This window comes from Peromyscus maniculatus, chromosome 5 (assembly GCF_049852395.1).
Source record: "Peromyscus maniculatus bairdii isolate BWxNUB_F1_BW_parent chromosome 5, HU_Pman_BW_mat_3.1, whole genome shotgun sequence".
NCBI lineage: Eukaryota > Metazoa > Chordata > Mammalia > Rodentia > Cricetidae > Peromyscus > Peromyscus maniculatus.
Window position 1 is genome coordinate 51,131,086 of NC_134856.1, and position 16,145 is coordinate 51,147,230.

General features: G+C 45.3%; 1 protein-coding gene across 2 annotated transcripts in view; it reads left to right on the top strand.

The window, feature by feature from the left end:
• The window catches only part of Hsd17b2 (hydroxysteroid 17-beta dehydrogenase 2), a 76,177-nt gene that overhangs the window by 54,354 nt on the left and 5,678 nt on the right, over positions 1-16,145 (top strand). For both annotated transcript variants that reach the window (XM_076572195.1, XM_006986347.4), the window contains exon 4: positions 14,948-15,085. In XM_076572195.1, coding sequence (XP_076428310.1) covers positions 14,948-15,085 — 138 coding nt within the window. The remainder of the gene's footprint in view (positions 1-14,947; positions 15,086-16,145) is intronic.

The window sequence follows — 16,145 nt, forward strand, 5'->3', positions numbered from 1 at the left end:
GTGTGTGTGTGTGTTGTAATGTGACCAGCTCTTCTAGAATTTCTTTGGGGGGAGGTTTGTTTGTTTATTTATTTATGTATTTATTTATTTTTATTTCTTAGATCGTTGTTACTGTTTAGCACATTCTTTTTCCTGGCTTTAATTCAGTCACTTCCTTAAAATTAACTGCTCTGTGCCTTTGATTAAAGTCATTGATTGGCCCAAGGCATAAGCACGGGAAAGAGAAAGGGCTGAAAGGATTATGGGGGAAGAAAAAAAATTGATTCTTGATTAAGAGCAATTATTATTTACCTTCTGTGAGAAAAACCAAATTTATTTCCAGATGTTTGCTACTTTTCACACACCAATGAATCTAAAGAAATCCCACTTATAACATCTTTGTATGGTGTGTGTGTGTGTGTGTGTGTGTGTGTGTATGTGTGTGTGTGTGTGGTGTGTGTGGTGTGTGCACTCATGCCTATGTGTGTACACTTGCACATGCATATGGCGACTGTAGATGGTTTCCACATTATTTTTTGACAGGATCCTTCTCTGAACCTGGCGCTCACTGACTTAGCTAGACGGGCCGGTCAGCAAACTTTACGAAATTTTGGTCTCTACCTTCCTAGCACTGAGGAACGTGCTGTCATCATCATCATCCCTCCTCCTTTTTTTTTTAAAATGGAAGGGACTGGGTTTGAACCTGGGTCCTCGTGCTTGCACAGGGCACAGTAAGCTCTCCACCAGCTAAGCCGTTTCCCCAGCCTCCAGCCAACACCACACTTTATCTTTGTCTTTGTTCTGAACTTGGCCTTTATACTTTCCGATGCTTTGCAAACCTCCCCTCCCCCACTGTCACGGTCCCCTCTGGTACTTCTGGCAGAGCCTCACACAGTCCTTGACTCATCCATTCGGCAAATATTTACTGAAGTGACTGGTCGTTGCCTTTTCCTTGGCCCGTTGACCAGGCTGGTTTTCTCTTTGCTGCCTTTGTTCTTACTTCAGGAGTTCCCTTTATTCCTAAGAGTTTCCTTCAGTGGTCTCCGACATAGAGTATTTGCTGTAGACCTAGATTCCGGCAGGAAATAGCATCAATAAAGAGGTGAACAAATACAGTTGGGCCTTGTGGTACCTGCCTGTAATCCCAGCACCAGGGAGGTGGAGGCAGGAAGATAATGAGTTCACACTGAAGTTAAATCACCTCTATAGTCAGCTTTGGTATCATAATGGTTCAAAATCAAAATAAGGGCCTGGCGAGGTGGGCTCTTTCAGTAAAATGCTTGTCTTACAGTCATGAAGACCTGAGTTCGATCCTCAGACCCTATATGAAAAAGCCAGGTGTGGTGGTGTTACCCTTATAACCCCGACACAGGGGAGGTGGGACAGGTGGATTCTGAGGCTTACTGGCCAGCTAGCATACTTTCCTTGATAAGTTCCAGGCCTGTGAGAAATGCTGTCTCACCAAAAAAATAAAAAAATTCACCTGAGGAATGACGCTTGAGGGTGTCCTCTGGCCTCTATGTACATCTGTACACATGTGTACCTGCAGACACATGAACACACACACACACACACACACACACACACACACGTGCACGTGCACATGCACACATACACACAAGGCAAAAAAAAAAAGAATATGCCAACTGGTGAATGAGTGAAAAATGAAGAATGGATGGGAGGTGGCAATTTAAAAACTTGTACTGGGGGCTGAAGAGATGGCTCCGTGACTCAGAGTCATCACTGCTCTTGAGAGGACAAGAGTTCAACTCCCAGCACCCATGTAGGGCAGCTCACACCCAGCTGTAACCATAGCTCCAGGGGATCCGACATTCCCTCTGACCTCCACAGGGACCACACTCAGCTCCACATACCCACACACATATACATAATTTTAAAAGAAAATGAAATCTTTTAAAAGAAAGAGCCTACAACCCGCAGGCTGTTCTTCTGCATGTCTTCTGCTTGGCCTCTCCGCTGATGGTCAGAAGTTCTCACTGTTGTCATAGCTTTCCAGATGTTAAAGTGTACCCTGCCTCTCGCTCCCTTTTCAACCTCCGGTTATGGGAATCTGCAGCCAGCTTTACCAACACGTTCTCTCGTGATCAGTACCAGGTCCTTGTGTCCGAAATCAAATGCACTGCCAGCTTGCTCTCCCACCAGCCCTCTGCTCTGCAGGCCTTTCACGTCTCCAAGCACAGAGCCCTCTTGGCTTTGTTCCTCCCAGAGGCTCCACCAGATGGAGGAAGTGTTCTTTCCTCAAGTCCAGCTCTGAAGGCTGAGTCTCAGAGAAACTCTAGAAAGAAGTACATTTGTGGGACACAAGAGCCACCCAGGATACAGTGTCAAGGTCGGAGGACAGCAGGAAGTCAGGAGGCAAATGTGCACGGCAGGGTTGGGGTGGAGCCGTAAGAAGACAGAAATGCTGCTTCCCGAAGACCGGTCTCCCTCTGTGTGAATTTGCTGAGCGGGCAGAACAAGAGCATGGCTGAAGACTGGGTGAAGGCTGACGGGTGGCCTAGACAGCAGGCATGCTTTTCTCACCGTTCTGGAGACCGGAAGTCCAAGATAAAGGCGTCCGCAGTGTTGGTTTCTCACTGGGTTTCTCTTGTTGGCTTTGAAGGCCCCTTTGTCATGCGCCCTTTGCATGTGTTCCTGTCTGAGTGTCTGCCTTCCCAGTGCCTCCTCTTATGCGTATACCACAGGAGTTAGGGACCTATCTCATCCTAGCGGTCTCTGTAAACCCATGACACTGAGAGTGAGGGGTTCAGGTTTTCTGGAAAAGGGCTCAAAATTTCATCTGCAAAGCATTAATGAGGAACAAAGGAATGCAGCAGAAGCCACAAAGAGGAATGCTTAGCTGGGCGGTGGTGGCACACACCTTTAATCCCAGCACTCGGGAGGCAGAGCCAGGAGGATCTCTGTGAGTTCGAGGCCAGCCTGGGCTACCAAGTGAGTTCCAGGAAAGGAGCAAACCTACACAGAGAAACCCTGTCTCGAAAAACCAAAAAAAAAAAAAAAAAGAGGAATGCTTTGGACCATCATGGAGAATTTTGTGACATAATAAAAAATATTTTTTTGCGGGGGTGGGGGGTGGGGGGAAAGAGCTAGCTTAGGGCAAGGGAAATAGCATTGTCTGGAAAGTCTATGCTATGCAAATTTAAGGATGTGTTTGGATCCTCAGAACCAGTGTGAGAAACTGGCTGTGTTCCCATAATCCTAGCACTGGAGAGACTGAGACAGGTGGATACCTGAAGCCCATCTGCTGGCCAGACTAGATGAATGGGTGAGCTCCAGATTGAAGGAGACTTTGTCTCAAAAAATAAGGTGGAGAGAAATGGAGGAGATCCCCAGTGTTGACCTCTGGCTTCTACATGCACACACACTTGTGTGTAGTGTGTACATATTTCCATTCATGTGTATAATTACCCATATAACACATACATACAGAATACGCGCGCGCGCGCGCACACACACACACACACACACACACACACAGAGAGAGAGAGAGAGAGAGAGAGAGAGAGAGAGAGAGAGAAGGGGGGGACCTATAAAAGGGGCTAAGGAGATGGCTCAATGGTTAGAGCACTTACTGCTCTTGTACAAGGCCTGAGTTTGATTCCCAGCTCCCACACAGTGAGTCACACCCCCCTGTAACTCCAGCTCCAGGGGGGTTTGACATCCTCTTATTACCTCTGCAGGTTTCTGTGTGCACAGGGTGCACAGAAATTCAGAGGCACACACACATACACAAATAAATCAAATACACACACACACACACACACCACACACACACACACATACAGGTGTTTTTAAAGGTAACCCATAATCTACACACCCACAAGAGTCACCCTTTAGCATGTTACCAACTTGATGATGCAGCTCTAGGCAAAACCGATACAAAAGTGGCTTTGGAAGGTGTCCTTGCTACTGGTTTCTTGCTTTGAAGCAGAGAGAAACAGTTAAATAGTTACCAGTGTCTGCTCTCCAAAAGGAATCCAGGCTATTTGGACCTACCAGACTGTCTGGAGTTGGAAATCTCTGTTACCTTTGTGGAACTCTCTGTAAGCCAGGAAGAGTTGAGCTGGAATGTAAAAGTCTACTCAGATCATTTGTGGCAGCAAGGCTAATAGTCCTTATGACATCAACGCAGCCGTGAGGAGGCAGCTGATCTGATGGACAGCGTGGGAATCACCCACAGACATTGGGGTGGTTTTGTTGCAGCAGCACCAGGAAGCTAGCTCACCTGGGCTGAGCCGGAGAGCAGATTGAATGCCTTTAGGCCGGTCACAGTTTCCTTACAGAAAAGGCACTTCTACATTTCCTACCAAAATGCTGGGCGACTTCCTTTTCCAATACCAACACAGGTTGTTAATGATGGCTCACTATGCCTCAAGCTGTCTGAGCAGGGGACTTGGATGATATCATCTGGTAGTTTTATCTCTCCACTAGATAGCTAACAAGACACTCTTTCTGCAGTGACAAATGTGTTTTACAGTCTTGATTTAGCTCTCTATTATCTGTGTTTTATATTACATGCCATGCCAGTACCAAACATTTCTCTTTTCTCCAAATGTGAAGTTTAGTCCTCCCATTTTTATGTAACCTAGGTATGCATGAAAATCTCTTTATTTCTTAAACCATATTGAAGCTCCCCGTTCTTATTTTAAATTAATTTTTTTAGTGTGTGTGTGTGTGTGTGTGTGTGTGTGTGTGTGTGTGTGTGTGTGTATGTGTCTGTGGGCACATGTATAAATGGTGAACTTGTGGTTAAAGGCCTACTTTGGGAGTCAATTCTGTCCTTCTACCGTGAGGGTCCTAGGGATTGAACTAAGGGCTTGGAGGCAAGTGATTTTATCAGCTGAACCATCTTACCAGCTCACGACTCAATCTTTACCCATTGCTGAATTAATTTCTAGTTCTTTAATCACCCCATAAAGTCAGAGACAACTCCAGAAAACACATTTTATTAAATTCTTAGTGAGAAGACAGAGGAGAGGGTAAATCTCATACACAAACATGCTTTAACGCAAATACCTCCAGATACTTGGTTGCTTTTCCAAGCATCTTCAGCTGCTGCCCCTTCACCTCTGGCCAGCTTCTGTCTTCTCTAACTTCCAAATCTTGACTCTTCCCTTCTCTGCTTCCCACATTCTCCTTTCCGGACATGTCCAGTCTGATCCTTTCATGTCCTCTAATTCTTAGCTATTCAATGATCTGAGAACCTTGATAGGTTCCGCCTTTCTTAGGAGTCATGTGTGAGCAGAGGAGAAGAGGAAGGATTAACGGTTCGCGTTGTCGGCCATATTGATTTCCTGTCTGGAGCTCTTACAAACAGATTGAAGAAGCCGTCAGTTTCCCTAACTTCCCACCTCTCCTTTCTTCACTTCATCATCTCCTTCCCTAACTCCTTTCCTCTCCCTGGGTGTCCCGTTCTGCCCTGGGACCTTGATCCATGGATGGCTCTCTTGCAAATCATCAATCATTTCCTCACTGTCAAAAGCTGCAAGCTAGAAAGTTGGGAGTCTACTCCACTTGTTAGTTGTTGAGTGACACTCCTGGAACCCCCAAAGCCAGCTCTAATTTTCTCCCTCTAGAATGAAGGGAGTGGGAAGACTAAGCTCATACCCACCCTGGGAATGCTCCCCTGCAGTAGCATATCACACGTTTAGCTCTATAACTCTAGTCCCAGCAAGGCAGTTGGATAAATATTTAACCAAGTATTTAAAGAATTGGAAAAGAGTGATCTCAAAGCTTTTCTTGGCCAATTTTCTTCTTAGGAAATCAAAGTAAATATTTGTATGCAGCCTCACAGTGTCCTTGAATGAAAACGGTTGGAAGCAACCTTTTATGGAATGACTTGGGCTTTAGGAGTTTCCAGTCAGGCATGATCTGAATCTTGATCTCTTGTTATCAGGTGGTGACTTGGAGTCCAGTATCAGCTGTCACATGGAGATGATAGAGAACCTGGTCAGTCTCAAAGACACTAGGATGTGTGGGGAAGTTATTCCCCACCTCTGACTTTTTAATGTTTGGAGCAGGAGGCTGTCCTGTACATTGTGGGGAGTTTGGAAACACCCATGTTCTTAACTCCCTAGAAGCTAGCAGCACGACTTCCACCAGCCCTCAGGCTCTGCCACTTGCCCATATGGTGGCCCCTTTGTTCAGGGGAAAAACTGCTTTTCTCCATATGGTCTTCTCTCTGTAGAGTGGGGAGGATTTTCAGACACCGAGGCCTCTGAGTCTTGCATTCCTCCTAAGCCAGGAATTAGGAAGGCATCTTGGTTGAAACATCATTCAAAGCAAACAAAACAGTATTGGTGTGTGAATGTAGATCCCTTCTTTCAGAATGAAGGAAAAATGTGCTCTATGGGGAGAAAATGAGAGCTGGCTTTGGGGGTTCCAGGAGTGTCACTCAGCTAAGAAGTGGAGTATAATGCTACAGAATTGTGGACTTTGAAAACCACCACAGTTCACTTTGTGTTATGTAATGGTATGTTTATGTTATAGTTTTTGTCACGATAATAATTTTTGGGCCCCACACATATTTTCTGACTTACTAGTTCTAGAGTGGGACCTGAGAATTTGCAGTTCTATGAGTCCCTGGTGCTACTTCCAGCTGTCACCCATTCTTTGCGGAACAAGGTTCTAGACCTTGATTTTGCTGTGGTACCTAGCAGCTTGTCACAGTTCCAGAGACCTTCAAATGACAAAGAGACCATCAAATGCTGTTTGAAGTTTCTACTGAGCTTCCTCAGGGGAATTAGCAAGCCTGTATTTCCTGAGCTCATGGAAAGGTTTGTAGTTCAGCTTGGGAAAGAGGACCAGAGGAGTGGACTTTGCTAACAGAGTCAACTTCAACTGATCTTGGAAGCATCAGAAGGTAGGTGAGGGACCTTTTGGTGTTCTGAGATTAGGGATGGGTAGCCCTGGCTAGGAGAGATACCAGAGAGTAAATAAACTAAGTGACCTTGGAACCTTTCCCTTGGAGCCTCTGGGAAAGGCTGCTATGTTCTGCCCCCTGCTGTCTTGCCAGGGAATTTATTTGAAAAGTTTCATCTCTTCCTTAATTCCCACATAATCACACCTTAGCTTCAAGCTATAAAGTGAAGCTCCTGGGGTTGGGGAGATGAGTTGGTAGTTAAGAGTTCCTTTTGCTTTTGCAGAGGACTCAAGTTAGGTTCCCAGTATCCACATCATCTTACAACTGCCTGTAACCCTAGGTTCAGAGTGACCCTCTGGCCTCCACTGGCTCATGTACTTATGTGTACGGGCTTACACACAGACTCACATACATAATTAAAAAGAGTAAAAAGAGATCTTTGACAAACAGGCTCTTTATGTAGGGACTGATCATTGTGACTGTGGCATGTCTGAGGCTTTATGTATTCTCAAAGGACATCAAAACTGGCCAGTAGGGCCTTAGGATACTTTACTAACTTACCAAGGGTACCAGGCAAGTGTAGCTCTTAGGGATGGGCAAGTTCACATTCTCAGTTTATTCACTTGCCAAGCATAGGACTTAGGACAGAAGACAAGGCCATTGAGTGGGTCACAGAGGCTGAAGTGGTAGAGCTGAGGAACTGGTTCAGTTGCAAGCACAAGTATCCGAGTTTGGATCCCTGATACCCAAACACAAGCAGAGATGATGGTGGGCAGTGACCCCAGCACTGGGGTATTACTGGAACTTGTTGGCTAGCCAGTTTGGCCAACAGTGATCTCTGGGTTCAGAGAGAGACCCTGCCTCAAAAAACAATGTGAAGAGTTACAGAGGAAGCCGCCAGACACACATGCACGAGTGTGCAAAAGTACTTCCATGCATATCGACCACCCCCCCACACACACATACAAATACACACACACAAATGCACACACACACACACACACACAAATACACAACACAACACACACACGGGGGTGGTTGTTTGGGGAAATATGTTTGTGGTATATAACTAAACAAGTTTGTTATCATGGCCCAGGAGAGATGGAAAGAGTCTATGGTTCTGTATGTGGTTGGCTAAAATAGGTCATACTGTTAATAGGATGTGTCAGTCAGCCTAGCTATCATCATGAAATATCACAGGCCAAGTGGCTTAAATAACAGAAATATAGTTACAGCTCCGGAGGCTGGAAGTCCCACATCCAAGTATCAGTGTGGCCAGTGAGAGTTCTTTTCTTAGCTTGAGGATGTTTAATATCTCTGTTTATCATCATTTGAGAGAGAGGGCGGGGAAGATATGCTGGACACCTTCTTCAGCAATGAACTCATTCCTGAGATGATGTTGACCCATTTATTAAACTAGGAAGTTTTCAATCCAATCAAGTTGACTATCAAGACTAATCATTTTAGGACCCTGTGTATATGTCGCCTTACATCATCAGGCCCAATCACCACTCATGACTCCACCTCCCAACACTGTTCCACTGAGAGTCAAATTTCCAACATAGGCCTCATTCAAACTCATTACCCAGTCCATCCATAAGGCAGAACATCCATTTGAAAGGTCATCTTCAGGAACACGTGTCAAAAACCCTAATGCACCTCCTCAAGATTCAGTATTCAAAGGAATCAGTTGGGGTGGGTTTAAAGGGCTGTTCTGCAGATCATGATTCATTAGGTTCAGGGGATTCCTATCAGGCCTAGAGACAAACAAGCATTGCCAGGGTTCTGAAGCACGCTTATGTCCAAGAAACACTTCACTACGGAGCCTTGTGGGCTGTGAAGCTATTATGTGAGAAAGTTGGGTAGTACCAGTGATGGGAAGCCTTTGCAGGGTGCTAACTTGTGTTGGTACTATGCTGGCCATTTAAATTCTTATCACCCCTTTAGGTGCATATACTGTCAGTAGTGTGTGTATGAGGGAGAGAGAGTGAGCGAGGGAGAGAGGGGGAGGGAGAGGTGTGTTCATGTACACAAGTATATGTGAGGCCAGAGGACAACCTTGACAACCTTAGGTATTGTTTCTCAGGCATTGTCTACTTTTTTATTTTTTAAGACAAAGTCTCTCATTGGCCTGGAACCCTCTAAGTAACCTGAGTTGACTGACCAGCAAGTCAAGTCCCAGGGTATCATCTTATCTCTGACTTCCCCAGCACTGGGATTACAAGTTTGTACCATTGTAAACCTCCCTCCCCCTTGTCTGTCTGTCTGTCTCTCTCCACATTGGTGCTGGAGATGGAATTCAGGCCCTTATGCTTTCAAGGCAAGCACTTTACTAACTGACCCACCTTCCCAGCTTCACTATTCTTGGTTTATGGGTTAAAAGACAGAGGCATATAAACATACATCACTTTCTTAAGAACAGACGGGTTAATTGACAGCAGGCTTGACCACATCACTTGAAGTGAAGGACCCCAGGGTTTAACTGAGCAAATCTCTGTGCATCAATCATCTGCCCCCAAACAGGCTCTGATGCAATTGGCTCCCTTTCTCAAAACATGTGAGCAGCTGATCTTTTAAGTGATTTTTTTCTTCTTTTACATGATTATTGCATCTGTCATCTAACTGCGTCCTTTGGTTGGTACAAAAGTCCCAAGAACAGAATGTGGCTTAAGAGTCACACTCTTGTCCTGTCGAGTGGTGGGTTCATGTCTTTAATCCCAGCACTCAGGAACCAGAGGCAAGTGGATCTCTGTGAGTTTGAGGCCAGCCTAGTCTACACAGAGAGTTCTAGGATAGCCAGGACTACACAGAGAAATTCTATCTTGAAAAAATCTCCCTTCTCCACAAAAAAGAGTCATGCTCTTAGCTGTGTGGCAACTGCAGATCATGGGGGTTAAACTGCATGTTCTTCTTTTCATGATTTCCATGGGTGTTGGAGGTTGGCCAACCAATAGGCGTGTTAGCAGATAGAGGCTAAGATATGTATTCTGGAACTAATACTTCCTGTGTTCAAATCCCAGCTCTAACTCTACTAAGATTGCTTAAAAAATTCTAGTCCCAATGTGCCCTAGTCCTTATTTGCAATCCACATTCCCTCCTTCTATAGGTGAAGCCAGTTATATGGAAGTTCAGGAAGAGGATGATGAAAGTCCATCTACCAGCAAAGGTCTATCCTAGCACAGCAGACCACGAGCTAGTGACTTAAGCCTCCTTTAAAAATGAGTGGTCTTGTGTTAAACTTAGGTGCAGGGGTGTATTGTGGTCTCAAGTGCTCTTACTCACAGCTTTAAGTATGGAGAGAGGTAGGATTCTCACAAAGGGGCTCAGAGCTAAGAAGCTGTCCTCCCACAGTGATGTATGTCTGCCCAGAAGGAGAAAAGAGACTTCGGCCAGGAAAAGGAGTCAGTTGCAAAATATTGACAAACATTTGGTCTTGTATAATATTAGAGGGACCAGCCTTAATATTATACATCCCAGGGGCTCAGGAGAGAGAACTACTTTCTCTCTCCTGAGGACTATTTTCGGGAAATAGAATCTCAGCACATCGAGCTCTATAGTTCACTTGCTTTAATTCCTCTGGCATAACATCCTTTATACACAGCTTCAGTTCTGTTCTCATGCCTAGCTCCTTTCTTGTCTGATTTCTCTCTATACTTATCTAAGTTCTATCTTAATTCTCTCATCTTAATTCTGCCTCATCTAGGTCCTTTTCAGCTTGTTCTTACCCAGCTAGTACTTCCCATCTGGCTCTTCCTCATCTTCCATCTCATTCCTCTAGTCCTCTCTTCTAGCCCTTCAATCTAGTTCTTCCCCATCTCAGTTTGTTCCTCGCATCTAGTTCTTCCATTCTCTTTTCTCTTCTCTGACTCTAGTGCCCTGGAAGTTCTGGTATATATAGGCAGGCTTCCAGGGTCAAACGGAGGGGTGATAAGAAAAAGAGGTGGGAATGGGGGGTGGGCTGGGGGGAAGGGGAGGGGGCAGGATGGGAGAGAACAAGGGAATCTGTGGCTATTATGTAGAACTGAATAGTATTGTAAAATACAAAAAAAAGAATCACATTGAGAGGCAATAGCCATTCATTATCATTTGCAACCCCAATGGGAAGTGACCAATGGGGAAATGAATTAACTAAAGGCTAAATTCAGGTAATATCTAAGAAGAGGGACTCTTATGTGCTCAACTATAGTCTTAAACGTGATTAGTAGAAAATTTTAAGAATCTATAAGTTGCTAGGCCAATGGGAGAAAATAAAACTGTCTTCTTTTTTCCTGTGGCTCCTATCTGTCCAAGCTATCTGCGATTTTTCTGCAGGGTGGGGGAAAGTGTGCTCAGTCGCTAGGCAATCTGTGTACAGCTAGATGCTCTGGTGATAGTTAAAGGGAGACCTGGAACCAGAGGTAAGATTTGGGAATGGAGAAGTAAGGCTTAATTGGCACATGTGCCAGGCCTTCTCAAACAGGTAGCCTGGATGCTTAAGTCTGTTCTTAGAGAGTACGGAGGTATCTCTGATAAGGTACTTTTCTCCAACTGGGGATGGACCTGGCCAGATGCTGCCAATGATGATAATTACAGGGAGGCTTGAACTGGGGTTCTGGCTGAGCATAGCTATCAGTGCAGAGGGTTATCTAAATATTAGTAGATCAGGCCAAATTAAAAGTCCAGGTTTAATGAGCAAAGCACCCCTGGGTGATTCTCGGGGGAAGAAAACTGGAGAGGAATTACCTGGCAGGTCTAGGGGCTGGGTTTTAAATACCCTGTAGGCTTGGTCTTGAGCATCTCAGAGAGGAGTTGACTCTTGGGGGGGAGGTTTCTGATGGGTGCAGTTTGGAATGGGAGGAGTAAGCTGGAGATTCCCAATATACAGAAAGATAAACCAGGAGACACAGGTGATCAACCAGGGGACACAGGAAGATAAGCCATGAGTTCCTCCTGGAAAGTTGTGGGCATGTCCTGGGGGCTTTGGGGAGAAGAAAATAGGCATGAAGCCTTCCCTGGATTTTGCTGAAGTGTCCACAGGCTGATGTAGTACTATAGTTTCCCTTTCTAAATTTTAAGAGTTGAGGTGCTATAGATATATAGTAGACAGCTTGTATTTAAAGTGTGCAATCGGGTAACTTTAGACATGCTCACATCCCCATGGCATTGGCACTACAACCAACCTGCTTAGAAGATTCCTTTTGGAATCCCTTGCTCCTCCTCATCTCTTGAACTAATCTGCCTGAGTAGCCATAACATGGTATCCCAGGCTGGGTGGCTCAAGCAGCAGACATTCCTGTCTTTCAGTTCTGGAGGTTGAAGTCTGAAGTCAGGTTGCTGGTAGGGTCAGGGGCTGGTGAGGGCTGTCTTCCAGGTTGCAGACACTACCTTCTCAATGTGTTCTTGTATTCTGGACACACACACACACACACACACACACACACACACACACACACGAAATAGAGAGAGAGACAGAGACAGAGAGAGACACAGAGAGAGATAGAGAGACAGAAACAGGAACAGAGAACATAAGTGAAACTACTAACGTCTCTTTTTAAAAGGACACTGATCACACCAAGAGGGCTCCATCCTTATGACTTAATCATGTTCCAAAGTCCTTGTCTCCAAATATAATCTGCTATGGGTTGATCCTTCTGTATGCTGTGAATATGTATTACTCTCATTGCTTAATAATAAAGCTGTTTGACCAATGCAAGGCAGGATAACATTAGGTGCAACAATCAAACTGAGGACTCAGATGAAGAGGGGAGGAGTCAGGAGAGATGTGAGTGGGCTGCCCAAGAAGCAAGATGCCAGAGGACTGGCAAAGCCATAGCCACATGGCAATACATAGATGAATAGAAATGGGTTAATTTAAATGTTAGAGCTAGTTAGTAATAAGCCTGAGCTACTGGCCAATCATTTATAATTAATATAGCCTCTGTGTGGTAATTTGGGAAGTAGCTGCTTTTTACATGGGAACAGGTAGCCAGGGCAGAAAGGCTCTGGCACTGTTTACATATGGTGCCCAAAGTGGGGCTCATACATCCACATAAAACCTGAGAAAGCTTTAAAAAAGGTTCTAGACATAAAAATGGAGCCAAGAGCAGCTTAATAGTTCATATCTCTCATGTGGGCGCAGTACAGAATAATCCTCTTAGGGTCTGGAGCTTCAGTTGAAGACTTTATTTTTAATTATGAGCATGAGTGTGTCAATGTGTATGTATATGAGCATGTGAGTGCCATGCCCACAGAGGCCAGAAGCAGGCATCAGAGTCCCTGGAGCTGTAGTTACAGGTGCTTGTGAACTATCTGACATAGGTGCTGGGAACTGAACTCAGACTCTCTAAGAACACTATGTGTTCTTAACTGCTGAGCTATCTCTCCAGGACCCTTCCATCTTGCATATGACCCTTGATATGTGTCTCTCATTATATAGATTGGTTTGCATTTTTTTTAGAATTTTACATAAATGCAGTCATAAGAAAGAGCACACACTCAATTTTGTTTGGCTCGTAATTACTTTGAGACCCTCCTTTAACTGTATGTAGTAAGTTCATGCATTTAGTGGCTGAGTTGTATTCTTCTGGATGGATGCATCATTTTAGCCATTCATCAAGTGGATCTTCTTTGGCCGGGGGAGTCCTTCGTAATACTAGAGGCCACATTCTGGGTCCTGCTTTCTCAGGTATTCCTTGGTGCTGTGAGACGTGGATGTTTCCATCCTTTCACAATGCCATTTTCCCCACCTAGAATGTACCTAGGTCAGTTTCCTGGAACAAGCCAAGTGGCTTAAGACTGCAGAAGTTTGTTCTTTCATGGTTCTGGAGCCCACAAGTCAAAACCACAGACTTAGCATGCAGAAGACTGCATCTTCTGAAGTCTCTTCTCAAAGAGAGTTTAACCTCACCTCTGCATTTTCTGGTGGCTGTCGATGTCCCGGGCTTCTCCCAGCAGAGCACAGCAGACCCCTGTGCTGTGTCTTCCCACGGCTTCCTCTTCTGTGCCTCTGTGTCCAGTCCTTTACTTTCTTATAAAAACACCCATGAGTGGACCTAGGGCCCATTTCACTTCGTTTATTCATTATTTTTTGTTGTTATTATTTGTGTGTGTACATGTATGTGGTGTGTGTGTGTGTGTGTGTGTGTGTGTGTGTGTGTGTGTTTGTGTATGGTCACATGAATGTGTGTATCTGTGCATGTGCACGAGGAGTTTGATGTCAGGGTCCTCTGACTATTCTGCCTTATTTTTATTCATTTATTTATTTATTTTGAGACAGGGTCTTTTATCGAGCCTGGAGCTCAGCAGCTGCCCTCGGCTGGCTAGACAATGAGTTCTAGGGATCTGGCCGTCTCTGCTTCTCCAGTACTGAAGGACAGACATACACCACCACACTTGGACTTTACACGTGTGCTGGGATCTGAATTCAGGTTCCCATGCTTGTGTGACAAGCACTTTGCCAACTGAGCCGCCTCTCTAGCTCCTTCAGGCTTATGCTAGTCTTGAACAGGCTTACCTGGTGGTCATTTCGTCTTAATCATACCTTCAGAGCCCATTATTCCAATCAGGTAACTCACACTTTCTTGTTTCCTTTGAGTGTCCTTTCTAAAGTTCCCTCCTTGCCTGTGGCCTGGCCCAGCTCAAGGCTCCATGTACTAAGCTAACTGTGATGTAGGCAGGACAACGAACATGCGTTCCACCACAGACTAGGATATTTCTCGTGCTCATTACAGAAATGCTCTGGCATATGTTGCTCCTTGCTGCAACTAGCAGTGGGTCTAATTTGTTGGATATTGCCAAGGTGGGCTGAAGTGTGGGCCCCATCCAAGCCCCCAAAGTGATACCGTAGGTGGCTGCTAAAGCTGAAGGGCATGAGCTGGTGAGTAGATGCTGGTCGATCCTAAATCAGTCAGATTCCTTTTAGAAATGAATACACCTGAGCAACGGGAGTGACCTAGAATGTGAACTCACCAGGATTCAGTAGGACCTTCCTTACCTTTGTCTGGCTTGGTCTGGCTGACATCAGTCCCTGGTATACAGTCAGGTGCTTTATTGGATGAATGAATGACAATGTCAAATCTAATTTTTTTCTCCCATTATTTCCCACAGCTGAGGTTCCAATACAAATGATGGCAGCCTACTGCTCCACAAAGGCAGCTTTGACCATGTTTTCATCAATCATCAGACAAGAGGTCTCCAAATGGGGAGTCAAAGTTGTTACCATCCAACCTGGAGGTTTCAAAACAAGTAGGTACCTGAGCCCAGGAGCTCTGTAATGGTCTCCTGGAAAGGGACCCTGACATTCCTCTTGGTCAGTTATGACATGCATTGAACCCTACAGGGTTGTCAGAGATGAGCACAGCCAGGCATTAGTCATGAGAACTTATTTTATTCAGTAAGAGCTAAGTTCTAAGCTGATTGTGTAGATGTCATTTGGGTGTTTCAAGTATTTTATTTTTAATTTGTTTTTATTTATGTGTGTGAATGTATGTCTGCTTGTGTGTACATGCACATGTGTGCAGGTGCCTGGGGAGGCCAGAAGAGGATGTTGGGTCCCCTGGAGCTGAAGTTACAGACAGTTGTGAACCACCCTACGTGAAAGCTGAAAACTGAACTCTGATCCTCGGCAGTAGCAGCAAGCACTCTTAACTGCTGAGCCATCTCTCCAACCCTGCCTTGGATGTTTAAATTGGAGCTAAGGGAGCAGAGAGAGCAAGGCTCAGCTGAGCCAGATAAATACCAAAGGACAAAGGCTTGCTCAGTGTAGAGGGGATGGTGTTAGGTCTCCATCCCTCCACAGAAGCTGGGAGACAGGACTCATCCTTCTAGAGGATTCCTCAAAGGGGCAAGCTCCCAGGCCCTTGAGTTACAGGGGACACACACATACACACACAATTGAACAACCTTTTGAGTAAATGCTCCAATTAAGGGAAGCCAAGAACCATCATCAGGGGTATGATTGCTAGGACAGTAGTGAGTTCTCCTGGCAGCAGTGAGCCTTGTCACGAAGGTATTTGGGAGGGCTCATGTCTTTCCAAAATAGGGCCTGGTACTGCTACTGATGGGCTAGAGTATGGTCAGCCTCTTAGTGCGGGAGTTTGGAGAGAGTTACTACATGCTCAGTGGGAAGGTGAGCTTCATCTAACCTTTGAGAGGCACATGCCTTCTGTGGGTGATTCCTTTCTGGGCTTCCTTCCTGGAAGTGGATGGGGGGGCTCAGAAGCTGTAAGCAAGCAGAAGCCATGCTGAGTACAAACCCAGCTCCCCTGATGCCCACTCAGAACATCAACTTCCCCATGTTCCCTTC